This window comes from Sapajus apella, unplaced genomic scaffold, assembly GCF_009761245.1.
Source record: "Sapajus apella isolate SASKATOON/1434 unplaced genomic scaffold, GSC_monkey_1.0 scaffold52, whole genome shotgun sequence".
NCBI classification, from domain to species: Eukaryota; Metazoa; Chordata; class Mammalia; order Primates; family Cebidae; genus Sapajus; species Sapajus apella.
In genome coordinates, this window is record NW_022436992.1 from 12,434,094 (window position 1) to 12,460,670 (window position 26,577).

General features: G+C 44.9%; 1 protein-coding gene across 2 annotated transcripts in view; it reads left to right on the plus strand.

Annotated features, from left to right (window-relative positions):
• SMYD1 (SET and MYND domain containing 1) overlaps positions 1-17,822 on the plus strand; it is a 42,776-nt gene extending 24,954 nt beyond the window's left edge. The window contains exons 5-10 of one of the 2 annotated variants that reach the window (XM_032243619.1): positions 1,060-1,098; positions 4,120-4,309; positions 7,964-8,056; positions 11,322-11,485; positions 12,843-13,011; positions 14,785-17,822. In XM_032243619.1, the coding sequence (XP_032099510.1) occupies positions 1,060-1,098; positions 4,120-4,309; positions 7,964-8,056; positions 11,322-11,485; positions 12,843-13,011; positions 14,785-14,943 (814 nt within the window). In that variant the 3' untranslated portion in view covers positions 14,944-17,822. The remainder of the gene's footprint in view (positions 1-1,059; positions 1,099-4,119; positions 4,310-7,963; positions 8,057-11,321; positions 11,486-12,842; positions 13,012-14,784) is intronic. The other variant, XM_032243620.1, reaches the window with a different exon arrangement.
• Positions 17,823-26,577: the final 8,755 nt, after the last annotated feature.

Consider the following 26,577-nt stretch of genomic DNA (forward strand, 5'->3'; position numbering starts at 1 on the left):
GACAATGAGCAAATTCCCCCAAAAAACTTCCTAGAAGCCAGATAATGGTGTCTGGTTCTCAGCTAAGAACTGGGTCTAAGCTTCAATAAGCCAAGTACTCTGATTTCCCTTTTTCTTCCTATTTCTGAAACCAGGCTCTCAAGCAACTGAGAAAGTCACTCAAGATGGGAAAGTTTATTTTGGACTCAGACGATAATCTTTTCTCAGCATATGTGTTTCTTTTCTGAAGCCTTTTGGGGTCATTGGCCTGGACCGCATGGAATACTCCCTAGAGGGGCTGTTGACTGAGCTTGACCTGGTTGTCAGAGAGGATCAAATTCAGCCACATATGGGCCTGGGCTTTCTAGATGGCCCTTTTCTAAGTGGTGGTGACCGAAGGCTCCTCTTGTCATTGGGTGTAACAACCACAGGAACCTAGCAACTCTTTCTTCTATGTCTGCTCTGGCTTCTTTGCATTTACTAATTTCTAGCAGCCACATTTTATCCAGGCTTCTTGGCTTTTGTGCAAGAGAAGATGACTTTGCATTTCCTGTCTAGCTGCCTGCCATAGTGGAAAGAACCCTAGACATGGGGTTAAGGGCCCAATTTGAACCCCAACAATTTTTGCATACTATCTATGTGACCTAACCAGGCTCCGTGTGCAGTTCAAACTCTTCCCAAAACAGACATCCAAAGAGACCATGTTTATTCATCTGGGACACTTAATAGAATGATAATAACAACATCGTGTATGTTTTTTCAGCACTGTTTTTAAGTGCATTGTCTCATGACAGTGTCATTACAGGTGGGAACACTGAAACACAGGGAAGGGAAGGAACTTGTTCAGGTCAGGGCTGACTACCTTTGAACCCAGACCTCTTGTTCCAAAGTCAGCGCACTTTACACTATACCAGGCTATGTCTCGTCCAGTGAGTCCAGCTAGAAGGGGCTGGGATAAAGGTTGTTGTGATGGCCAGAGCTTTGGTAGTATAACCCAGAATGCTAGGCACCCTTGCACTGGATCACATCTGATCAGCCAATGATAATGATTTCCATATGGGTGTCTGTTTTGTCTTTCAGTCATGAGGCAGTGAAATCCATGTTTCATACCCAGATGAGGTGGGTCAGTGCTTCCAAGCATCCCTGCTCCTCTGACCCATTTCCCTCATGTGCCTGGTTTGCTGGGGCCGCCCATTCCTGAGACTCCTTGGCTGCCATCTGTCCACAATGTCCTTCTGCATCCCAGTGTCTCGTCTTTGCTGAATGGTGTACTTGTAATGCATTTAAATTAATCATTTTTCTTACCTATATAACACCTGCCTTGCTTTGCTTTATTTTTCCTCCTTTCTTCCTCCCTTTCACTCCTCACTTCCTCTGCTCTTCCAACCTTGAAGCATGAACCCTTGTAGTCCACATTGTCTCAGCAAAAGCCTATCTTGTCTCCCTAAACCCTTCTTACCATGAAATGGGGACTGTGACTGACCTACCAAAGGACTGTCTGTTTATAAGCTCCAACCTCTCACCCAGACTGGGCTCCAAAAATGGCATCTATAACTGACATTTTAAATAAATGTTTATTCATAGTATCCTGCTTACTGCTTCTGACCAATTATGAATTAGCGGTTTAGGTTAAATTTTACTTCTGTCTTTTCTTAATGACAACCAAATGGCCCCAGATGGGTCTTTTTCTCAGGGTGAGGTTACCAGCCCTTGAAATGGTCTTTGGATTAAGAACAAAATGCTGTGTGGGAGTTTGGGCTTTGGGAATGCTGGGGTAGAAGTGGCCAGTGCACTTGAGTCTGTGTTGATGTGCACTGCACGTGACTTTGGTTGATTCACGTCATCTCTTGGGCTTGGGTTCCACATCTGAAGAGAAAGGTCAAGAGGAGAGTGCTCTAGGGACCTTCCTAGTTCTAAGTCTCTGTAGTGCTGGGCTCTGTCTCTAGCCTCCATGAGAAATAATTAAATAGGCTGCCTACTTGTGGCTCAATTAGCTGAACTATAGAATTGCAAATTGTTGGAGGTAGAAGGGGTCTGCGGTCCAGAGTGGGGATGAAGCTTGTCCAAGGAAGCTGGTTGGAGGGAGAGCCAGGGCTACAACCCTCATCTCCTGCCTCCTGCAGCGCTTATTTCAGGTTGGTCACCATTCCCCTCTTCCAATCTCCAGTTTCAAGTAAGGTAAAATGAGTAATACATATATGCATTTTTTCATATTTAAGTGACATTAATTTAATTTGGTTTTGAAAAATGTCTAATACCATTGAAATAATCGGAGACACCCTGAGACAGTGCAAAAATTGACACAGTCATGTTGGAAAGAAAAATTACTGGAAATTCCAGCCCAATTGGCCACTGATTCACTGTTGAATTAGGATATGTCACTATGGTGAGCTGCCTCTGTAAAAGGGACTCTTGGGGGAGGAATTGGTTACTTACCCACCAGGGTTAAACACCAGAGATCCACACTCTATCCTGGCCCAGGAGTTGCTCACATAGAATTATTTAGGACATTAGTAGAGTCCTAAAAAGCAAGAGCTTTGATGCATCTTAATTCCCATGCACTGAAGACCCAGGAGGTAGCCCGAAAACAACCAGGCAAGGCTACTATGATGAGGGTATGAAGTTCTAATCCTGGCTCTGTCCCCAGAGTGTTGTGGGCCCTATCCTTCTTGTGTCACTATCCTCATTTGTGGAATGAGTGTCCCCTGAAGCTCAGACATATTAGGATTCTAAGCAGAACTGTGAGCAGAATCACCTGGACTTCCTCTCCCACTGGCTTTTCATCACTTCCGTAACCGCTGCTGCTGAAAACTGGGGCAAGGAACAAAGGAAAGGAGGGGCAAATGGTGAGCAGGGACTTCAGGAGTTATTTCTATACAAATTATCACATTAATAGGCATATCAGTGTATCTTGCTTTGGGAGAAGGATTTTGATCTGTCAGTGGTCACCTCAGATGCCTGAACACGCATGTCACTACCATTCAGCAGTTGCTCCCTTGATTGTCACCTCAGAGTACAAGGAAGGGGCTGTCTTTGACTGGGACTCTTCTTGAGTGCTGGAGTCTTGCCCTTGATTTTGGATGGTGTCTAACTGAGCCTTTCTGGGAGGTAAAATAAATGACCACGGATCTCTGTGCAGGCACTCTCCTTGGCTCTCTGCATCTTGCCACTTGCTGTCTGGATGATGGCTTCCCATCAGCAGGGGAGCCCCAGGATTCTGGGGAGATATAGGAGCACAGTTTAGGACCCAGCTTGCAGGGCCCACCACTTGTTTTCTGTAGCTGTCTGGCCTTGTGATGGAGGATGCCTGGCTGAGAGGTCCACAGGCTGACCTCCACCTGTTTGGCTCAGCTGGATGTCAGTTCTGCAGTGGGTTTTTACCTTCATAATCTTCAAAAAGGAAACCTATCACATTAGGCAAGGTGGGTAGTGCTGTAAGTAACTGAGGGTCAGAGCTAGGCTAGAAGGGAACTGAAATGCCATCTGCTCTTGCTAACCACCTTCAACCAATAAGCCGCACGTCCCATTAAACACAAAAGTGAACAATGCAGTAAGCTAACATAGCCAACCTTTGTTTATTTGCTTTCAACAATCTCTGTGGGTTAAGTCTCCTTATGTAATCTGGCCTAAACCACTGGACTGAAGGTTAAGTGGTAACATCAAGTTAGACACAGAATGGGCTATGTAACCCAATGGGTAACCGAATGTGTATGTTTCTGAGAGAGTAGTCCCCAAACTAACTAGAAAAGATTTTCAGGTTTCTCTTGTTTGGAGCTTTTGCCCTATTATTTCTCCTTTTCTTTGTTACAGATAATCAGTAGCTAAATGTAAAGGGAGACTTACAGGCATAGGTATTCTGCCTGGTTTTATGGCTGAGCCCAGCTCTCAGGAATCTATCTGAGCTGATTCCAGAGCAGTTAACTGAATGGAGTGGATTGGACTGTTCTAAGGAATAGAGTAGAATTATACAGAAAACCATCCTTTAGGTCACATTGCTTCTTTTGTGGGGGCAATGGGAGTTTTCTGAGTGCCAGTGAAAGCCATTGTCTTTGAGACCCAATTCCATGAAGCCTTGGAGAGCACAGACCCCATTTCGGTAGGCCTGGATTCAATTCACCTTTTCCTTTCACTCTGCTCCAGAATTGAGCTCCGGGCACTGGGCAAGATCTCGGAAGGAGAGGAGCTGACTGTGTCCTACATCGACTTCCTCAACGTCAGTGAAGAACGCAAGAAGCAGCTGAAGAAGCAGTATTACTTCGACTGCACGTGTGAACACTGTCAGAAAAAACTGAAAGATGACCTCTTCCTAGGGGTGAAAGACAACCCCAAGGTACACGCAGCCCTGCTGCTGGGGTGTTTGTGTCCATCTTCTCCAGGAGACAGTCACAGGTGGTTTCACAGCTAATCAGTGTGCCCTGCCCATGAGCTTCCTAGGGGGCAGCTGTCACCCTGGGGAGGTGGCAGAGGACGAGAGCAGAGCACTGTATGGGCAGGTCCCAGCTAGGTCCCGGCACTGCTACTTATAGGTGTTTGAATTTGAGAAAGTCACCCAGTTTTCTCAACTGTAAAATAAGAATGATGGCCCCAATGCAATAGGTTGTTATAAGGATTAAAGAAGACGATGTGTGTAAAAGGAGTGGCATGCAGAGTAGACACAACAAATTCTGCTTTCTCCTCTTGTTCCTTTCTGAGTTGAGTGATGCTGATAAGTTAAGATGTTGAGATCAGATGGGAAAAGAGATTTGTTCTCTGGCTATCAAAAAAAAATATTCCTAGTCCCAAGGGGATGGGCAATGTGGAGACAGGTCTATGTTTAGATTGGTCACCATCTTGAACTCCTGGGTAGCTGTTGCCAGTTGATGGTGAGTCTATTGAGCAGCAGAGGAAGGCTTGATGAGGGGAGGTCAGGAACCCAGGTGAGCTGGGAGAAAGAGCTGAGCCACCAGGTGTCAGAGTAGCCAGTTAAAGCAACAAAGCAGAAATGAGAGTGAAGTATTTAATCACTGATTGCAATAGTATAAGCAAGAAGCTAAAACCAAAGAAAGCGCTGACTCCTCTTTTCCATTTCCTCTGGTGAAGCTGTGCTCAGGGGGAGGATGATGGAGATCAGTAAAGGCATGGGGGCGTCTCCCATGGCATTCTCTTTTATAAGGGCACCCGTCATATTGGGTTAGGAGCCTACTCTACTTCAGTATGATCTCACCTTAACTAATTACATCTGCAGTCACCCTATTGCCAAGTAAGATCTCATGCTGAGGTAACTTCTGGGGCTAGACTTCAACATATGAATTTTGAGAGGATGCAATTTAACCCCTAACACTGTGTATGCTACCATTTATGAATGTTAAAAGACACACACACACACATATACATGCACGCACACCCATGTGCCTGTAAGCATACTCTGTCCATACAGACAGAAGCAAGAGGAGGGAGTTGTGTGACCAGTGATGCCTGGGGTGAAGAGATTGACAGCCACCCCTCCCAGGCAGAGATAAAGCAGTTGGGGCCCAAGGATTAATGTTTTCTATAGGAACAACCTCCTTTTCAGGGAATCAAAGGTTCTGTATTCCAGGAGGTGTATATTGGATGTACGTGAGAGGCATCGGCACTGCATCATGAGCGCTACAGAAGAATTTGTTACTGCATCCGCCCTCACCCTGACTTTTCAGAACCTGTGGATAACATGGCTTCTCTGTGAGCCAGCCAGCCTTCCCTCCCGGAGACTAGCCCTGAGTATTTGTTTCATAACTTGCTTCCACACTACTTAATTTTTTTTTATTAAGAGGCCAGACCCTCTTGTCTTGTTCCAAAATATAACAACCATGTGGTCATTTCTTTAGTTTTTTTGATGTTTACCTGGCAGTTTCAATAGTTCAGTAGGCTACGTGTGGCCTTTAGTTCCCATCCCTTCGCTTCAGACATACTGTTACCAACTGGTGATGACACACACATGTCTTCAGTATGAATGGCAGAGCTGAGATTTCTCTTGATATAAAAGATTGATGATTTCTGCTGGAATCTACCTGAATTCAAAGCAAAGGCTTTCTATTATATTTTATATCAAATTGGGTTTCTCTATGAAAATAACTCAAAATAACTCACCTATACTGAGCAGAAAAAAATTGAGTGTATATTTTAAAATGCAAATACATTTTCAGGCATTTAAAAAAGGTCATTATAATGTAGTAGGGAGAATACTGGAAGAAAAATTATGAGGCCTGTGCACTAGTAATGGCTATGACTCTAAACATCTGAGCTTGGCCAAGTCTCTTCCTTCTGGGCCCCAGTTTCCTCACCTGTAAAGTGGGGAGTTGGACTAACTTATTAACCATTTCCTTAACCTGGACTGTCTACAAGGTCATCACAGTCATTCTCTTTTCCCTATAATGCTATATCCCAGCCTGATAAGCCTCCATCAGTACACCAGCCCAAAACTTCAATTGCCATCAGAATCTTTCCTAGTTCCTTAATATATGTATACGTAAACCTATGTAGAAATAAAAACTTTTTTTTTTTTTTTTTTGAGATGGAGTTTTGCTCTTGTTGCCTAGGCTGGAGTGCAATGGCATGATCTTGGCTTGCCGAAACCTCTACCTCCCAGGTTCAAGTGATTCTTCATCCTCAGCCTCCCAAGTAGCTGAGATTACAGGCATGTGCCACCATGTGCAGCTGATTTTTTTTTTTTTTTTGGAGAGACGGGGTTTCTTCATGTTGGTCAGGCTGCTCTTGAACTCTGGACCTCAGGTGATCTGCCCTCGTTGGCCTCCCAAAGTGCTGAGATTACAGGTGTGAGCCACCGTGCTCAGCTGACATACCCATTGTTGATGGTCAGTGTATTTGTTTTGATTGGTCAGTGCTTTTCCTGTATCAGTCATTAAATATTTTAGATATTATTTCTGCATGCATGCATAGGAAAATGTTCCTCAGATACTAACTGTAGTCTTTAGGTAGGTTCTAGGGATTTCTACCTTTTTCACCATACTTTTTAATATAGTTTTAATTTGCATAACTTGCATATGTCAATTTTATAGTCAAAATAAATAAAGTTATTTTCATTTTGGAAAAAAGTTATATAAGATTTGCTTAAGCCACAAAAAAAAATTCAGAAAAGTCCTTCTGATAGGAATTATCACAGCATGTAAACTTCTTGGACTTTGAGAAATTTGGCTCTTTTTCTTCAAAATTATTATGTCCTTGTGGGAACTGGCTTCTTAATTATGGCACTTCCTTGCCTCAAATATCAAAACCTAAAACCTTTTGTTGTTGTTGTTGTTGCTTTTCTTTTTCTTTTTCTTTTTTTTTTTGTAAGATCACTAGGCCACTTAGGCAAATGTAGTAACCCTAATGAGTCTAGATTTCACAGAAAACAGTTGAGATATTCTCCTGACATCCTTTTGGCCAAGACCAGGAAATACGGGCTGGGTGCTAAGACATTTGGAAGGGTTTGAATAATTATTATCACAAGGACCCTCTTTAATGAACTCCAAGACAAACTGGAGTATGATTTTTGGGTCAAGTCCTTGGCCTCTGTCTTTAGCCCTGTGCTGGCTGGTATTTACATCAATGACTTGGATGAAAACAAAAACGCAAGGGCGTACCTGTGGAATATGTGGCTGACTTGAAACAAAGAGGGAGAACAGCAAATATTTTGGGCGATAGAATCCAAAATGCCAGAGAAAACAACAGGGATTGATGTCAGGTTCTGCCCTGGGGTTCAAAGGCCCAGGAATGAGCACAGGCTGGGGTGATGGGCTGACAGCAAGGCTCTGGGACTTTGCTTGATAGAAAACGTGAGTCAGAAATGTGATGAGGGAACAGGAATAGCTTCAGGATCTTGGGTAGCATTTACAGGAATGAGGCATTTAGAATGAGGAAGGCATTAACCTTGCACAACATTGGATGTCAAAGATGGCAACTATTCAAAGGTAGAGTGGCCTGCCTCAAAAAACCATCTCTAGCTCAACATGTCTCCCTTTCCCAGCCCTCTCAGGAAGTGGTAAAGGAGATGATACAGTTCTCCAAGGATACATTGGAAAAGATAGACAAGGCTCGTTCTGAGGGTTTGTATCATGAGGTAAGAATTCACTTGTTATAGAGGATGGGGGTAGAGAGGAGGGTGGAAACATTCTCTAGTAAGGGAGGGAAATGGGGTAAGAATGGGCTCAGGGGAGGGTGGCTACTAAGCAGGTTGTTTTTCTAGAAGACGCCCCTTGGTCGAGACCAGTCTCTTCTTTTCCCTAAACCTTTAGCATCTCCTAAGTGTGTGTTCTTAGTGACTGTTTAACCCACTGAGATTGGGTCTGAGGGGCACAAATGCAGCCAGACACTTGTCCCTGGGGGATCTGTGAAATCTAAACCTGGTATCAGAGATGGGGGAATGCAGATGGCAGTGGACATACTGGGAGTGGGTTGCTTGCTTTCCGATAATTGAATGCGTGTGCTGGCTACAGTTTTCAGTCTCTCCCAACCGTGCATTCAACCTTGGCTCTTGAAGCACCAGGGATTCTCAGCTGGCTCTACACTAGAGTCACCTCTGAAAAATTCTGATACTCAGGCCCCCACTCAGGACAATTTCACCAGAATCTCTGGCCACGGGACCCTGATATCAAGATTTTTAAAGCTTTTGGGTGATTTCAATGTGTAATCAAAGCCGAGACCCACTGCCAAACACTGGGCTACAGGGCATTTGCATTGAATCAACCTGGGTGGCTTGTCGGAAATACTGATTTCCGTTTTCACTCTCTAGGATGTGACTCATTCAATCTACAACAGAAAATAGGGACCATGAATTAGTATTTTTGTTCCCCAAGCTTGTTAAGCAACTTGAATGCTTAATGCCACTAGGGCATGTGGATGCGGGAGATTAATTTCTATTCATTTCTATTTCTATTTCCCTTCTTCCTCCATCTTTCTGTTTTTTTTTCTTTTTGGGGCAGAGTCTCACTCTGTTGTCCAGGATGGAGTGCAATGGTGCGATCTTGGCTCATCACAACCTCCGCCTCCTGGGTTCAAGCCATTCTCCTGCCTCAGCCTCTCGAGTAGCTGGGACTACAGGCACGTGCCACCATGTCCCGCTAATTTTTGTTATTTTTAGTACAGATGGGGTTTCGCTATATTGGCCAGGCTGTCTCGAACTCCTGACCTTGTGGTCTGCTCACCGTGGCCTCCCAAAGTGCTGGGATTACAGGCATGAGCCACCGTGCCCGGCCCCTCCTTCTTTACTAACCCATTTATTGTACATTTCTAAGACCTTACTAGAGTGGCCAACACAAGACACTCTCCTTGCCTGGAAGGAGTTCTGTCAGGTGGGGAGACAGTCACATGAACAAAGTGTTATTGTACAACATGGAAAACCTATGTCAGAGGCACAAGGTGGGAGCTGGAGTGAACAGGAGGGCCCCACTGCCTCCATTCCCCTGCTTCTCTTCTCTTCGTTTCTTCTCCTTCTCCATTCAGACTTGGCAGGCCTAGGCGTGGCGCTGGACACTGCGCCCATGGGTTTAAGGATTGTTTTCAGAATGAATTGATTGCCAGCCATGATTTTTCCACTCCCTGCTATGCCCTCACCACCTCAGGTTGCCTCATGAACTCTGGGAAAGTCTCAGAGCAAAATTAGTTCTCACTGACTTTAAATGGAAGGAATTGTATGGCATTTCTCCCATGAGAGCAGCAAAGAAAGGAGAGGAGAACCATGAACACCTAAAATCTAGAGACCACTGGACTTTGTAGGGTAGGGCCTAAGCCTCTGTCTACACAAGAGTCAGTCTGAAAAGCCTGGGTCCAGGACGACTGAGGTCAGGCCCATCTTTTCCTCACCAGGGCCAAGGCTGCATCCTTCCAGGGACGTTTCCCAGCTTCCTGGAGCCTCCTTCTCTGCATGTCCATCTTGTACACTTCCAGTAGGACATAATTATTCAAACTCACTGAGCTTAAGGACCACCCAGCAGCTTATACAAACCACACATCCAGCGTTTTTCTCTCAGATATCTGGTTTCAATTGGTCTGGGGTAGGACTTGAACATCAGTGTTTTAAAAAAGCTTTCAGATGATTCCAAAGCACAGTGAGTGGAGAATCACAGGAATGGTGGTGAAGATGGAGCTCAATGGCTTGGTCACAGTGCTTGATCTGTTGCTTACCATCTGTGTGACTGTGGCAAAGTACTTACTGTCTCTGTGCTTCAGGTTTCTCATCTGGTAAAATGGGATTATTAGTAGTACTCATCTCAATGTGCTATTATAAAATATATAAATATATTTGTATATGTGTATATGTACGCATGCGTGTATGTGTGTATGCATATATGTGTGTGTGTGTATATATGTATATACACATGTACACACACATATATATTTCTCTCGGTATCTGTAGAAAATTGGTCCTAGGACCACCACAGATACTAAAATCTGCAAATGCTCAAGTCCCTTGTATAAAACAGTGTATTTTTGCATGCAATGTATGTATAGCCTTCCATATACTTTAAATCATCTCTAGATTACTTATAACACCTAATCCAATGTAAATGCTCTGTAAATAACTGTTATACTCTATTGATTTGTTTGTATATTTTTGTTGTTGTTGTCTTGTTCTTTCTTTTAAAATATTTTTGGCGAGGTATGGAGGCACATGCCTGTAATCCTAGCCCTTTGGGAGGCTGAGGTGGGTGGCTTGCCTGAGCTCAGGGGTTCAAGACCAGCCTGGGCAACACGGTGAAAACCCATTTCTACTAAAAATACAAAAATTAGTTGGGCGTGGTGGTGTGCACCTGTAATCCCAGCTACTCAGGAAGCTGAGGCAGGAGAGTTGCTTGAACCCTGGAGGTGGAGATTGCAGTGAGCCAAGGTTGAGCCACTGCACTTCAGCCTGGGCAATGGAGTGAGACTCCTGTTTCAAAAAAAAAAAAATATATATATATATATATATATTTTTTATTTTAGATATAGATCAAATACATATATATCTGATCTGCAGTGGGTTGGATCCACAGATGTGGAACTTGTGCATACACAGATCTGACTGTACATATTTACGTGTTTGTGTGTTTATGTGTGTGTGTGTGTGTACGTATAGCTTTCATAGCTTCCTGCTGCCTACTGATTTTGGAAATTCCTTGCTGTGCTCTGTCTGCCATATCTCACACCATTACCCTTCCCAGCCTTATACCTTAGCCAATAGAACCACTTTGCAAGTCACACCCCAAACCTGTGCTTTCCCACCTCTGTCAGCAATTACTCCAATTTAAAAAAGGATGAGTGTCTGGTATCATCACGATGGTCCCGTATGTGAATTAAGCCTGTTGTCTGGTGCAATGGTAATGGGCAGGGCCTCTGTTTCACTCTAGGTTGTAAAATTATGCCGGGAGTGCCTGCAGAAGCAGGAGCCAGTGTTTGCTGACACCAACATCTACATGCTGCGGATGCTGAGCATTGTTTCGGAGGTCCTTTCCTACCTCCAGGCCTTTGAGGAGGCCTCGGACTATGCCAGGAGGATGGTGGATGGCTATATGTAGGTGACGATCCTGGGTCTCAGACAGTGTCCTGGAAATGTGTCTATTCCGGGGATGGCAAATAGATGGTACAGTTACTGCTGCCTCCCTCCTGTACCCACGGCAGGCATCAGTAATCCATCATGGTTCTCTTTCTGACTGAGCCTTTTTATCATGGTGCTCCAGTGGTAATGACCAAACAATCAGAGTTGGTAATGAAACTACCAACTTGGTAGTTGGTAATGAGATGAAATCTATTTGCCATCCCTGGTCTTTCCCAAATTCTCCAGCTCATCTATCACTTGGGTGGCATGTTCTGCTTTTGATTTCCTTCAGGCTAACTCCAGCTTGAATTTAGGTGATTGGACTCCCCCCCCCAACCACCCTGTAACCCACACAGGCAATTTTGGGAGCTTTCTTTTATTTATTTTTAAAAGAGCCATCAATTGGGGCCGGCTGTGGTGGCTCACGCCTGTAATCTCAGCACTTTGGGAGGCCGAGGTGGGTGGACCACGAGGTCAAGAGATCGAGACCATCCTGGCCAACATGGTGAACCCCATCTCTACTAAAAAATACATATATTAGCTGGGCGTGGTGGTGAATGCCTATAGTCCTAGCTACTCAGGAGGCTGAGGCAGGAGAATTGCTTGAACCTGGGAGGCAGAGGTTTCAGTGAGCCAAGATTGCGCCACTGCACTCCAGCCTGGCACCTGGCAACAGAGCAAGACTCTGTCTCAAAAAAAAAAAAAAAAAAAAAAGAGCCATCAATCATCTTTGCAAAAAAATTGTAAAATTCCCTTTCCTTCCATTTGCCAATGCCCTCTCTTGCTTTCTATGTCCATGTTGTTGTACAAATTTGTGTTTCTGGCCAAGTAAGTTGACACAAGTTCATTTCTTTGAGAGGATGTTAGTCATAAAGAAAATGTAGATAAATGTACAACATGCTAAGGAAGCCCTGCAAAAGCGTGCCAAGCAGGTGAAAATACCAATGCTGTCTCAAAAAGGACATTTAAATTATTTTTTTCTCCCTTGACCTTCCTACCAATTTCCAGGGAGAAGTCTGAGGTGCTCCTGAGAGCTGTGAGCTTCCTTTGCTCAAGCTCAGATAGTACAATCCTGGCCCCTTTTCCCCAGAAAGACTTGGCTGGGCAGCCCAGGCCAGAGTTTCAGCTGTCCCAGCCTCACTGTGTAGGAGGTTTGGCAACTCATTCCATGTCTCTGTGCCTCAGTTCCTCCTTGGAGGGCTACAGAAACCTCGCAGTGCTGAGGGGAGAAGCAGATGGGCTTAACTGATGAGGGCACTTTATACATCATCAAATTAAGTGCAGATATAAGGATGATTGGTGTGATGTGTGATTATTTGCTACGCTCCTGCAGGAAGCTCTACCACCCCAACAATGCCCAACTGGGCATGGCCGTGATGCGGGCAGGGCTGACCAACTGGCATGCTGGTAACATTGAGGTGGGGCATGGGATGATCTGCAAAGCCTATGCCATTCTCCTGGTGACACATGGACCCTCCCACCCCATCACCAAGGACTTAGAGGCAAGTAGTATCTTGGGGCTGGTGTTCCCTCCCTGAGCTTTCTGAGGATGACAGTGTGAGTTCAGGGGGAGTCTGCTTTAGAAAAGTCCGCATATTGCCAGCTAGACAGAAGGGAACTGAGAAAGGCTTTAGCCCACTACCTTGTGTGTTAGACCGCTTGTGTTGCCATAAGGGAATACCTGAGACTGGGTAATTTATAAAGAAAAGAGGCTTATTTTGGCTTATGGTTCTGCAGACTGTATAGGAAGTGTGGTGCTGGCATCTGCTTCTAGTGAGGGCCCCGGGAAACTTCTAATCATGGTGAGGGGCAAAGGAGGCCAATGTGTCATATGAAGAGAGAGGGAGCAAGAGAGAAGCAGAGGGGCCAGGCCATTTAAAACAAGAAGATCTGGAGTAAACTCAGGGTGAGAACTCACTCCTACCAAGTGGATTGCACTAAGCCATTCATGAGAGATTTGCTCCCATGACTCAAGCATGTCCACCAGGCCACCTCCAACACTGGGGATCATATTTCAGTGTGAGATTTGGAAGGGACAAATATCCAAACCATATCACCTTGCTTCTCACATGAGGAAATTGAGGCCCAGGAAGGAGGGTAATCTGTCCATAGTCACATGATGAGTTAATGGCAAAGCTGAGACTTGAAGCCCGAGTCTGTTGAATCGTAACACCCCAAGCCTGGTCTGAGGAAGTGTAAACAACGGTGTGTATGTGTGTGCACGCATGCGTGTGCAACCATGTATATTAGAAAGTATTCTGTGTAACATGGAGTGGAGTTTGGGATCACAGGCTCTGGAATCAGACCTCCAGTGTTGAGTTCCAGCTTCACCGCTTTCCGGTTGTATGATTTTGCAACTATTGAATGTATGGGCCTCAGTCTCCTCATCAGTAAAATAGGGGGAAAGGGTAGGGTTGTGATGAGTGTTCATGAGTTACTGCATGAAATGCACTTAGTGCCTGGAAAATGGTGTTGCTGGTGTCCTTGGTGCTTTGAAGGGCTGCTTTATTTGAGAGTGACAGGGCTGTCCTCAGACAGTTCAGTCTATGGAAAGTGGACAGACTTTGTAAAATGTAGGGTGACTATGACATTTAGGACTGGTGTGGTCTCAGATATGGATGTCCTTTTTCTATTCAGATTCTAGGTTTCTTCATTTATAAAATGGAAATAATATAGTAGCCCCTCAAAATTGGCAGGAGGACCAAGGGAGGGGCAGAAAAGTGGGGTAACTAGCTTTATGTCTAGGGTATCGAGCCTGTCAAAGGCAGAGCCTTTGTCAATCTTATTCATGCTGTGTCCTCAGCCTCTTGAGAAATATTTCTTGAATGGACATGTGGGAGGATGAGGGCTCTTCTGTGTGTGACACACTGTAATCTTCCCAACCCACTATAAGGTATGAAGCAACAAAATGGGTGAGAAAACTGGTAGCTGAAGTGGTTACGCCACTTGCCTGAGGTCCCACATTAGTACCTACAGGGGCCACGGTTCAAATCCAGGTCCCCACTGGGAAGTTCCTGAGAACAAACATTGTTTTCTGAGAATGGTTCCTCCAGCCACTCTCCCAGGGTTCTGACTCCCTCTTCTTGACAAAGTGGGCCCACTGCCAGGACATTGGGCCCTGGATGAATGAGAGAGAGAGAGAGAGAGAGAGAGAGTGTTCTGAGGGGGTAGAGTTGAATCTCTGTGGCTGGAAGTCATTTACCCCAAGGTATGTCAGAGACCAGCATGTCCTAGGGGCTTACCATCACTGTTAATGGTATATTTGTGTCCCACAGGCCATGAGGGTGCAGACAGAGATGGAGCTACGCATGTTCCGCCAGAACGAATTCATGTACTACAAGATGCGCGAGGCTGCCCTGAACAACCAGCCCATGCAGGTCATGGCGGAGCCCAGCAATGAGCCAGCCCCGGCTCTGTTCCACAAGAAGCAATGAGGACTGCCAAGTGGAGGAGAGGCAATGTGGCTGGGGAGCTAGGGAGAGACTCTGGAGGTGGTGGGTCTCTGGGAAGATCCCTGATGCAGAAGTTGAGGTAATGCTTAACCCTGTTTCTGTGGGAATTTATTGCCCTGTGTTTCCCAGCGCCATTTTGGCTCAATTCAAGTCAATTCAATTGAAGTTAACTTTATCCCAGCCCAAACCAACTCCTCCTACAAATATTATTGTATGATAGGCCCTAGAACCCAATAAAAGAGCTCCAAATGTCGTTGGGTGGGGAAGCAAAATGTAGAGAAACATTTAAAGCATGTTATAATAATAAATGCAATTGTAAACTATATGGAGGAGGGTGCGGGGGGGGATGTGTCTGGTGTGTGTTGTGTGTGTACAGTGGGGATATTACAGAGAGGATGACATCTAAGTTGAGGGTGGCAGGTGCCTAGAGTCTCAGATGAGCCTGGAGTCTCATCTGTGTAGGTGTCTCTGGGGCTGCTGGTCTCACCTGCTGTCTGCAACAGACACAATTGGCTGAGGGGGATATGTGATGCTGTTTCCTTAGGTTGGTGTGGAGTTATGAAGAAGGGGCTGTGTTAGGGCTACTTAGGCTCTACTCAGAGACCTGAAACCACTTCAGAATGGTGCATATGCAGGAAATGTTGACTGGGTGCCTTGCCCAAACCGCTTGATATCTTAAAGTCTGGGAAAAAAAAAAAGTCTGGGTTCTAACTAGGCTCTAGAAATATTTCTAGAACACACAGAGAGGGAATTATTCCTTCCATCACCACCCTCATCACCAAGCCTTGTTGTTCCCTGTGATTTTAGATAATGTCTGATATTTTCCTGGCTATTTGCCTAGTAGGATTTAAAAAATATTTTCAGAATGAAGAAAAGAGGGAAACTTGGAAACACACATATCTATTGAGCCTGGGCCCTGCAAAATTGGCCCTTGGGGGCTTTGGTTACATGAGCTTGGGTGGTCTTTACCAGCTTAGACTTTCTCATGGCCCCACATGAAGCTCCATTCTCAATACTGAAAAATTATTACTTCCCTTGCTGAACTTCTTTTTCTGTGATGCCCTGGGGGCTTCTGCTCTTCTCACCAGAAAGAGCATTTGAATATGGATTATTGTACACCTGGGTTAGACTCTCTTCAGAGGTGTGGCCAATTTATTCTGATCTCCTGAAGGCTGTTGTGATTTCCATCTGAGAAATGAGGATCTTGAGAATAGACCAATCCCAAGATTAGCCTGTTATCCTGTTATCTTCCGAGACCCCAAATTTCTCATCAATGTTTTGGGAGATCCTGGAACAGAGCCCTTCAGTTGGGGGTGTCACCAAGACTTCTATACAACCCAGGGCTACCACTGACCTCAGAGCTCTCTCTCACATCCTGAAGTCAATTAATCCCACCCAGTCTTATGTTTGTTATCTCTGCCTAAATGTTGGCATCTCCATCTACATTCTCTCATCCACATGATGATCCGCTGTGTCCCTCTGAACACTGCCCAGTGGTTGAAAGCTCTGCAAATGGGCCACATTTTTGCAAAATACTTGTGTCTGACATTTAGGTCTTCTTTGAAGACTTTCCTTTCTAGAAGGTTTTACAAGAAGACCGATAGTCTTTCAAGCTCCCACACCACAGGCTTAGGGATGGCACTGATATTCTCCCAGGAATCTAAGTGGTATGTTCAGATTATCACTCTTCTACCTTCATATCAAACTTCTCCCCCAAACCTTTTCCCCTTCTTTATCATTGTCATCTGCTGAGCCACTGGTCATTTCCCCATATTCATGGTCTTTTTTTTTCCATCCTGTCTTTCTAATATTTGTTGTCTTTAACAAACCGAGCTCTGTGTCTGTGCTCCTCCTTCCCTCTCAGAGCATTGGAACGTCAGTCCTTCTCCCTGCCGCAAGGTCCTCTGGACTCCTTCCCCTCCTTCGACACCCAGACTTTGTTCCAGCTATTATTGGTTCTGCATCCTGGATCCTTGACATTTCTCACCTCACTGGCCTTCTCAGGTGCAGTCAATAAAAATGCTGAGAACTCTTGGACTGTAATCTTCACGACTAAGTTTTTTTTGTTGTATAGTTATTATCTGCCTTTCTTCACTTTGCATTTCTTCTTGAATCCATTGCAGGTTGACTTCAACTCCCACTCCTCCACTAAAAGGGCTCTTAAGCAAGATCAAACCTAGTGGGTACTTTTTAGTTCCTATGTGATTTGGCCTTTCCGTGTTAGTCAACACTCCCAGTCCTTGATTTCAGTGACCCACTTCCTTGCGATGATCTTCTGATGTGGTTTCTCGGCTTCCTTCACTGGTCCTTTTTCTTTCCCTGCCCCTGATATATTGACATTTCCTGGAGTTGGTTTTGTCCTTGATTCATTCTCATCTCATTCTACACACACTCCTTGCATGAACTCAGGCAGGCCCTTCATTTAATGACCATCTTAAGGCTGATGATTCTCAAATCTGTATTCCCTGAGGTTGCATTTGAACTCCAGCCCCACTCATCCTCTCAGATGTTCTTGCAGGCCCAACAAACTCGTCATGTCCAAAGTGAAACTTTTTCTCTTTTCTCTCTCCTCTCCCTCAATCTGTTCTTCCTTAGAACACCACCCAAGAACTTCACCTCTTCCATCAGATTGTGAGCTCCTGGAGGGCAGGAGCTGTGTCTCTTTATTCATTTTCCTGTCCCCAGAACCTTGCATAGGTCCTGGAACATGGCAGGTGCTCAGTAAATGTCTGTTGAATGAATGAATGAACAAATGAATGAATTTGCTTACTTAAGAGCAAAAGAACCATGAAACTGTATTTGGAGTTTTTATGTTATAGCAGTCCGCAAATCCTATTAAACACTTTGTGTTTCCAAGCAAATAAGTGTGGCTTCTTTCTTTCTGACAATCTTTTTAGAGCAGCACTGTCTTTTTTCTTGTTTTTCTCATATCCGAGAACTTTATTGGACACAGCTCCGTGCAGGGCCAAGGGCCTGAGGGTGAGGGTGGCTCCATCCAGGAAGTCTCAGCAACAGGAACCCACAAGGCGACACTCTAGCTAAGGTTATAGCTAGCTGGGGGATGAGGGCTGCTCCGCAGATGCAAGAACAGGTCAGATCTTTATAAACTAACATCCAGTTAAGAGAAATGACAACTCTACATCATCCGCATACACAGAGCACTCTAGGGGGTGGGGCACCGGGGGCCTGGAGGGGCAATGAGTGGGCCCAGATGTCCACAGCACAGGGCGGGCAGGGGCAAGGCGGGGGCAACAGACGATGGGCACTAGGACACTGGGCATGTACAAGACCAACTACTGGGGGCAGTGGCCCCATGCGTGTCTGTCAGGCTGTTCATTCTGGAATGAGGAGGGATGGTCTTTACATAATATTCTGTGGCTGGTGGGTTTGGAGAGGAGCTACTTTGTGGAGAGGATGAGGGCGATGATGAGACCATAGAGGCCGAGCACCTTGGCGAAGATGAGGATCAGGATCATGCCCACGAATAGTTGGGGCTGCTGAGCAATGCCCCACACACCGGCATCCCCCATAATGCCGATGGCAAAGCCAGCTGCCAAGCCAGAGCAGCACTGTCTGATGAAATTTTCTCTGATGATGGAAAAGTATTATATCTGTGCTGTCCAATATATTACAGTAGTCACTAGCAACTTGTGACTATTGAGCACTGGAGTATGGATGCAGAACAGAATTTTAAATGTTATTTAATTTCAATTAATTTATACTTAGCCAGTGGAGCTAGTGGCTACCATATTAGATTGTGCAATTTTGGAGAAATACTTTAGTGCCGTTTCTAAGAACATGGACACTAAGAAAAACCATCTCAGTTTGTCTTTATACTAATCTTATCTGTGTGACCTTGGACTTTCCTAATCTTATCTGTGTGACCTTGGACTAGTTATTTTACCCATGCCTCAGTTTCCTGACTTCTACCTACTGCCTAAGTTTGCTGTGAGGACTAATTTTTTAAAGAGGAAAGCCCTAAGAACCCAACCCATCATAAGTGCATAGTGACTGTTACTAGTTATTATTACACTTTGAGCATTCCACCCTTGCTTCTCCTGGGGTGTCCCTTCTCCCAGTTAGAAGGTGAAGGTGAAGGTAGAAGCAACAGCAGTGTGATGGAACTAGCTTTTATTGGCTTGGGAGAGCCGGCAGGTCACATCTCTTTCTAACTCCGCATTCATCAACATCACACTGATAACTTAAAATTGGCCATGGTGGGAATATTTACACCAGAGTAATGGCCTAACTTTAGAACACATTAATTTGCAGTGTTGTCAACCTGTAAAGGAGCTTCACTACATGGGAGTAGCAAAATAGATAATAGAAAGACCATTAAAGAAGTCTTCACTTAAACTGGGCTGAAATCTGCATCCTGAAACCTCTATTCCTTAGGACTATGCCAAACAAGTCTAAGACCTCTGATTACCCTGTAGGTGAAGCCGTCCGCCCACTGCACCATCAATGTATTGACAAACACACGTATTAAAGGGCAGACATAGCCATTGCTTGGGTGAGTCACAGGGTGTACTTCTCTAAAGGATACCGAAGGGAATAATATAGCTGGGGGCACATAGCAGAGAGAATAGCAACATTTCTCCTTATAATTTTTTTTGAGACAGGGTATCCCTTTGTTATCTAGGCTGGAGTGCAGTGGGATGATCTTGGCTCACTGTAGCCTTGACCTCCTAGGTTCAAGTGATTCTCCCACTTCAGCCTCCCAAGCAGCTGGGACCACAAGGTGTGTACCACCACGCCTTGTGGTCCCAGCTCTCAACACCTTCAGCCCGCCTGGGTGGGAATCTCCCTACTGAGCTGGTTTTCAGTAAAGGACTACAGTTTGAAGCAGCAGATATAATTCCAGATACGTGGTTTGTGTCCTTCAGTGGCACTTACATTTGGCCTTGGTGGACACTTTCTAGCTCTTTCTCTAGGGACACTACTCTGCACCATGAGGCCCTGAGGAGGCGGTTCAGGACAGGCTGGTGCAGGATGTAACTTGACCTGTCACAGCACAGCATTTCCTGACACACAGTGATGGCCGATGAGTCAATGGAGTGCTGGTAGATATTTAAAAACAATGTGAAAAAGACGCCCTGATTGGTAGCAGTTGCTGATTTCCCTGGTGTAAATATTCCCGGGCAGGCCCATGTCAAATACCAAGCTGTATACGGAATCAGGACCTGGGACTAGGTGGCTCCAGGCGTACTGCTTATGACCCAAGCCAGTCAATTGGACCCTTGTTGGGCAACCCTTTCCCTTCTGAACTGGAGAAGGAGTCCTTGCTGTTCTCTAGGAATACAAGCTCTCAGTTTGTGACCCTAGAGGTGCTGACAAGCATACTCTCTGCCATGTGGCAAGGCACAGGAGACCATAGCTTGTATTGAGGGAGAAATATTGCATTGTTATTCAGCTTTGGATTCACCTGTCCTTTCTAGTTCTATGAGCTAGTGAACCATGTTACCCCTGCCCCATTTTTATTTTTGGCCTAACCCATTTGGGTGAGTTTCTTTCACTTGCACCTGAGTTCCCATTGTGCTAGTTTTTCTCCATTTCTCCCACAGGCCTTCCCCACTCACCTCTGCCTGGCTTTGCGTCAGGCAGGCTGACTTCTTTCTCATTTAACCAGTAAGAAGCAGGAGACCGGAATGCAGAAGGACACTCGCTATAACTGCCCAGCCAGGGGCTCAGCTCCCATTGAGTGGCCCTTCTACGGCTCTGGGTCTCCCTGGGCTCCAGTAACGCTGCCCCCTCAGTTGACTCTTCAGGTCTACAGGTGGTGGTGGCTTCCTGCAGTTACTGGATGGGGGCCTCACCTACTTCATGGGTTCCCTTTAACCACATCTTTGTAAATAGCCCTTTTGTTAGCGGTGGCAAACCCGAATGGGTCCGCAGCAGCGTGGAAAACATTCGTCTGCGGGGGACAGGGCAGAGTGAAAGCCTAAGGCAAGTTTTAGAGCAGGAACGAAAGGCAAAGTACACTTGGAAGATGGCCAGGCGGGGGACTTGAGAGATTCAAGTGCCCTGTTTGACATTTGATCTGGGGTTTTATATGTTGGCATGCTCCTCGGGTTTTGTGTCTCTTCGGCCTTTTTCCTTGGGGCAGGCTGTCCGTCTGTGCAGGGGCCTGCCAGCACTTGGGCGGGGCCGCATGCGCAGTGTGTTACTGGGGTTGCGCACATGCTCATTTGAGGTGTTTTTTTTCTTACTAGTTGTTGACTGTCACTAGAGGAAAGTCTATCAGTTAAACTCCACCATTTTGCCTCTTAATGCGCATGCTTGAACTCACTTGCCCAACTCCGAGCTCTTATTGGGAAGCTGCTGATCACTATCTTCAGGAGTTCTCTATCTGTTGGGAGGCTGCCTTTTCCTGGCGCTGGCTGTGTGTAATTATTACTTTATAGAGACAGCTGAACAACTACCTGACCGTCACCTGACTCTTGCCTGACATTCCTTGGTGGAGGTGCCATCTCCTGCCCTGCCTAGCTACCTACTCTAACACTTTCATTAAATTCTCACAATGTGCCTTATTTTCTGCTGATACAGCTTGACTGATACATCTTGCTAATGCACATCCCACGTCTAGGAACTAGATCTCGTCGATTCTAATTCCTAAATATGCTTAAACCTTTTGCTACGTTCCGTCCTCATGGGCACTGCCTTAGTTCAGGCACCCAACATCTCTTGTTGGGACCATTGCCACAGCCTCTGAATTGTCTCTCTCTATTCAGCTTTGGTTTTTTTCATTGGTCCTTGCCACTGTGGCCAGAAAAATGTGTGTGTGTGTGTGTGTGTGTGTGTGTGTGTGCGCGCGTGTGTTTTACAATGCTTTTAGTATCATTTAGTATCATGTTACTCTTAGAGCTTAAAACCCCTCAATGACTCTCTACTGTTTTCAGGATCAAATTCAAACTCCTTGCTAGAGTCAAAGGATTCTCATGGTAGAGATTCTGTTCCTTCTCTGCCTCTTCTGCTAAGCCCCATTTATACCACATCTCCCTGTGAAGCAAATACCCTTGAATGCTTTCATACCTCCTCTGAGATGTTTTTCTAGGTACCACCCCTACCTCGGTCTGTAGCAGGGGCTGGAGCTAGTACCTGCCTTCATCACAGTGGGATGACACTGGTACACTTATGGTCCCACTGACAGTGAGTCTCCTGGGGAATCACTGTATCCTCAGGGCTTAGCACTGCCCTGTCCTGCTTTGGCTAAATAAGGCTAGGTTATGTGGAGAAGATGCATTTAATTTCAAGTTTCCTTGTTTTTCTAGTAAGAAATGCTACAAAATTATGGGATGGTAAACATGCCTCTAGGTATACAGAAAAAGTGCTCTAAAGATAGAGTATGGACTAAGTTAGGCAGCACCCTGCCCCCTCCCCTGCCCACCAATCACTGTATTTACTCTAATGGCAGTCAGTTAAAAAAAAAAAAAAAAGAAAAAATTTAAAAAAGGAAGTCTACTTTTGTGTGGATATGGACATCCATTCTGGCTGTTTGCAAATCAATGGCTGTCACTGGGAAACAGCACTCTCTGTTGGTGGGATGCCCACAGGGCAGGCAGAGAGGAGGAATGGAGAGGCCCAAAGTGTGGGAGGGGTCAAAGTAAAAATAACCCACACCATCAACAGCTGTTTATTCCATTTATTTAAGCAGGCTTCCCGCCCAAAGTTCTCTGGCACCTGTACAAAATCTAAATTAAACATCCAAAATTAATTCTCCTATTCAGGAAAAAACACAAACAATTCCCTCAAAAACCCAGAGTTGTTCTCAGAGGAAGAATCCATTTAGGGGGAGATTGGGAATTTTGTCAGATCCCTGGAAGCTTTGCTGAGAAGACCTTGTCTTCACTACTTTCTCCTCCTGTGGCTCCAGAGTCAAAGCACCTCAGTGTCACTGTCCCTCGGCTTGGTGGGCCAGAGCAAACCTCTTTTCCTCCCTAAGCCTCTGCACTGCTCTCAGAGGTTCACTCCTCAGGGCACAACAGAGTTTCTGCTAACGGTCCCAATATTAAACCCAACTGACACTCCCTGAGGAATCTGAGAATGGAAATAATGATATATTTTACTTGGGTGGCATTTGGCTTGCATCAGTTCATGGGCTCCTCTTGAAAGCCATGAAGGAAGGGATTGTCTTGCCCATTTTACAGGAGAGAAAGCTGAGGTCCACAATTACAGATTAGTTAGCTAGAACCATGCCCTCATGCCCAATATTTTAACTTTGTCATCTGCCTTAAAAAATTTATTGCTCATTAAAAATAATAGTTTCACAAAATGCGTTCTTTGCAGAAGATTCAAACAATATAAATAATGCTCCCACCAGTTCTGTTCCCAGAGGTAATGGCTATTATCTGGTGTTCTGGATAATGGAGTCCAACCATTAGATTTTTTTCTATACATTCACATACATAGATGTATACATATAATTTTGTTTCATGTTTTAACAACATTTACTTGAATGATAGTATACTGTCAATATTATTTCTAAAACTTACTTTTTAAAAGAAGTGCTTTGTCTTGGAGATATTTCTATGTTAGTACATACAGATCTACTTCATTCATTTACTCGACTGATTCTTTCAGAGTATGGCTATACCACAGTTGATCAAACCGTTTTTTTACTGATGAGCATTTGTTTCCGGTTTTTGGCAACTGCATCCTTTATACGCTTCTTGTGCATGGGCGTAAACTCTTCCTTAGGGAGACACAACAGTGGCTTCACTAGGTGTTAGGGACTTCACACTGAAAATACTAATGGATATTGTCAAAGGTGTTCCATATGGGGCTCATCACTTTATATCTTTACCACCAAAGGCAAAGCTCATCACATCCTTATAAACCCCTGGTATTATCAACCTTTTTACTAGTTTGATTTTTTAAATGGTATCTCATCTTGCATCCCTCCTTCCTGGTTACTACACGACTAAATATATTTTATATTGTGAGATGCCTATTAATGTCCTTAACCCACCTTTCCATTGACTTGTTGGTTTTCTTATTAATTTGGGGGATATTTTTATATTCTGTCTATTTACCTTTGTTGTGTATGCCACACTTTTTTTTTTGAAACTGTGTTTATGGTGCCTTTTTTCATATAAAACTTTAAAATTTTGAGGAAGACAAATTTATTAATCTTTTCCTAGATGGTTTTTGTATAAAAACTCTGGTATAAAAAAGTCTTCTATAGTTGGAAGCTATCTATAGTCATATTTATCTCTAACGTTTCATATTTATTGATTTAGCTATTTATTTATTATTTTTGACATGGGATCTCGATCTGTCCCCTAGGCTGGAGTGCAGTGGTGCCATCTCTGCTCATTGCAACCTCCACCTCCTGGATTCAAGCAATTTTTCTGCCTCAGCCTCCCAAGTAGCTGGGATTACAGGCTTCTGCCACCATGCCTGGCTAATTTTTTGTATTTTTTCGTAGAGACAGGGTTTCACTATGGTTGGTAAGGCTTGTCTCAAATTCCTGACCTCAAGTGATCCGCCTGCCTTGGCTTCCCAAAGTGCTGGGATTACAGGCATGAGCCACTGCGCCTGGCCTATTTAGCTTTTTAGTTCATCTGGAGTTTATTTTTGTGAATGGCATATCATAGTGTGCTGTTGTTTTTTTGCTCCCTGGAACTCCCGACTCTGACTTCTTACTGAAGTAATACCATTCTCTAAAGGCATACTGAAACTCTTTCCTTCAGTCTGCCTTAGTTCTTCAAATAATGGATCTGTTTTTTCCCCAAGGCTCCACTCCAGGTGAGAGAAGGAAAGCAAATCTCTGGAGAAAATAATAGTGCAAGGCAGGAGGAACTGCATTCTAAAGACTGGTCCAGGTAAAATGGCAGAAAGAGGGAAAGAGTACTTTCAGCTGAGCAATTCGGGAAGACATCTTGAAGCAAGTGATGCTTGAATTGTGAGGAAAATGGGAGGTTGTTTAGTTTGATTAGGATGTATATTACAGGCTGAAAGAGGTTGGACAGGCTATGGTTGCGGGGGTCGGCATCCTACGGTCACAGGCCAAAGCTGGCTGCCATCTGTTTCCATACAAGGTACAAACTAATAATGGTTTCCACATGTTTAAATGGTGGAAAAAATTAAGAATAATAGTTTATAATGTACAAATGATGCGAAATTCCCGTTTCAGTGCTGGTAGAGTTTTGTTGGAACATGGTCACACCATTTGGCTGTGGCTGCTTTTGCACTGCAATGGCAGAATTAAGTACTTGTGACAGAGACCAAATGGCCTGCAGAGGTGAGAAAATTTATTCTCTAGATCTTTACAGAAGAAGTTTGCTGACCCATGATATAGGGACTTGGATGCCAGGTTTAGGAGTGTGACTCCTGCGTGCTGCGCAGTGAGGCAGGAAGCATTATGATTGGTGGCTTGTTTAAGGAAGACGACACTGCTGTGGGCTGGAGATTTGCAGGTGAGAGCGGGGCAGGGAGGTGCTACAGGTGGTCTGGGAAACAATCCAAGTAACAAATAATAGTTTCAACTCTAGAGTGGAAAGAAAAGAGGGGGAATGTGAACAATTCATTCATTCATCAAGGCTTACTGCAGTCTGCACATAGTTCTGGGTGCCGAAAGGTCTTATGAAGGTAGAAATGGTAGCTCTGAGGGGTATGGATACTGTATTAGTTTGCTAGGATTGCCATTGTATCACAAACTGGGAGGCTTAAACAACAGAAACGTATTTTCTCACAATTCTGGAGGCCATTAACCGAAGATCAAGGTGACGGCAGGGCCATGCCCCCTCTGAAGGAGTTAGGGAAGGATCTGGTCCAGGACCCTCTCTCAGCTTCGGACAGTTCCTTGATTTGTGGCAGCATAGCTCGAGTCTTCATGTGGACACTCCCCATGCACGTCTCTGTGTCCAAATGTCCCACTTTTATAAGGACACCAGACATACTGGATTAGAGCCCATCCTACTCCAGTATGACATCGTAACTAATTATATTTGCAATGACCTTATTTCCAAATGAGGTCACATTCTGAGATACTGGGGGCTAGGACTTCAACATATAAATTTTGGGCGAATGCAATTCAACCCCTAACAAGTACCTAACAGTTTGGCATAAAGTAGTGTTGAGGGGACTCCTCTCCTTCCCCTACCCTCTGCCCCTGCCCATAGCATGGAGAGAACTTCCACTGAGCCTCCTCTGTCCCCTTCTGGCTCCTCTCACTAAGCCCCTTGCTCAGCCTCCCATAGGAGGAAAAGTTTATTTGGCGAGTCAGTGCCGACCTTTCTGCACCTGTCTGCTAGTGGGCTGTGCTTGTGGGTATAGCTCTCCTTTTCTGCCCAGTCTTCCTGCTCCCTGTCCCCACAGAGAGACACCCTCAAGGCCAGCCCACGGCACATCCTCTGGCTCCAGCTCCTTGCCTGTGTGTCTGACGGGGAAAGGGCATTCCAGTGCCTTCCTGCAGACCTAGCCACACCTGGCTGTCCTGGCAGGGACACGTAAGTGGGCAGCGTGGATTTTGTGTTCAGGGAATTACTCTTTGGACCTGACCTGGGAGTGTGGATCATGTGGATTATCAACATTTATTAAAGAAAATATGGTTAGGAGAATGTGGTGACCAATAGCACCATTAATGAAAAGCCATAGGGAAGAAAAGACATTTTA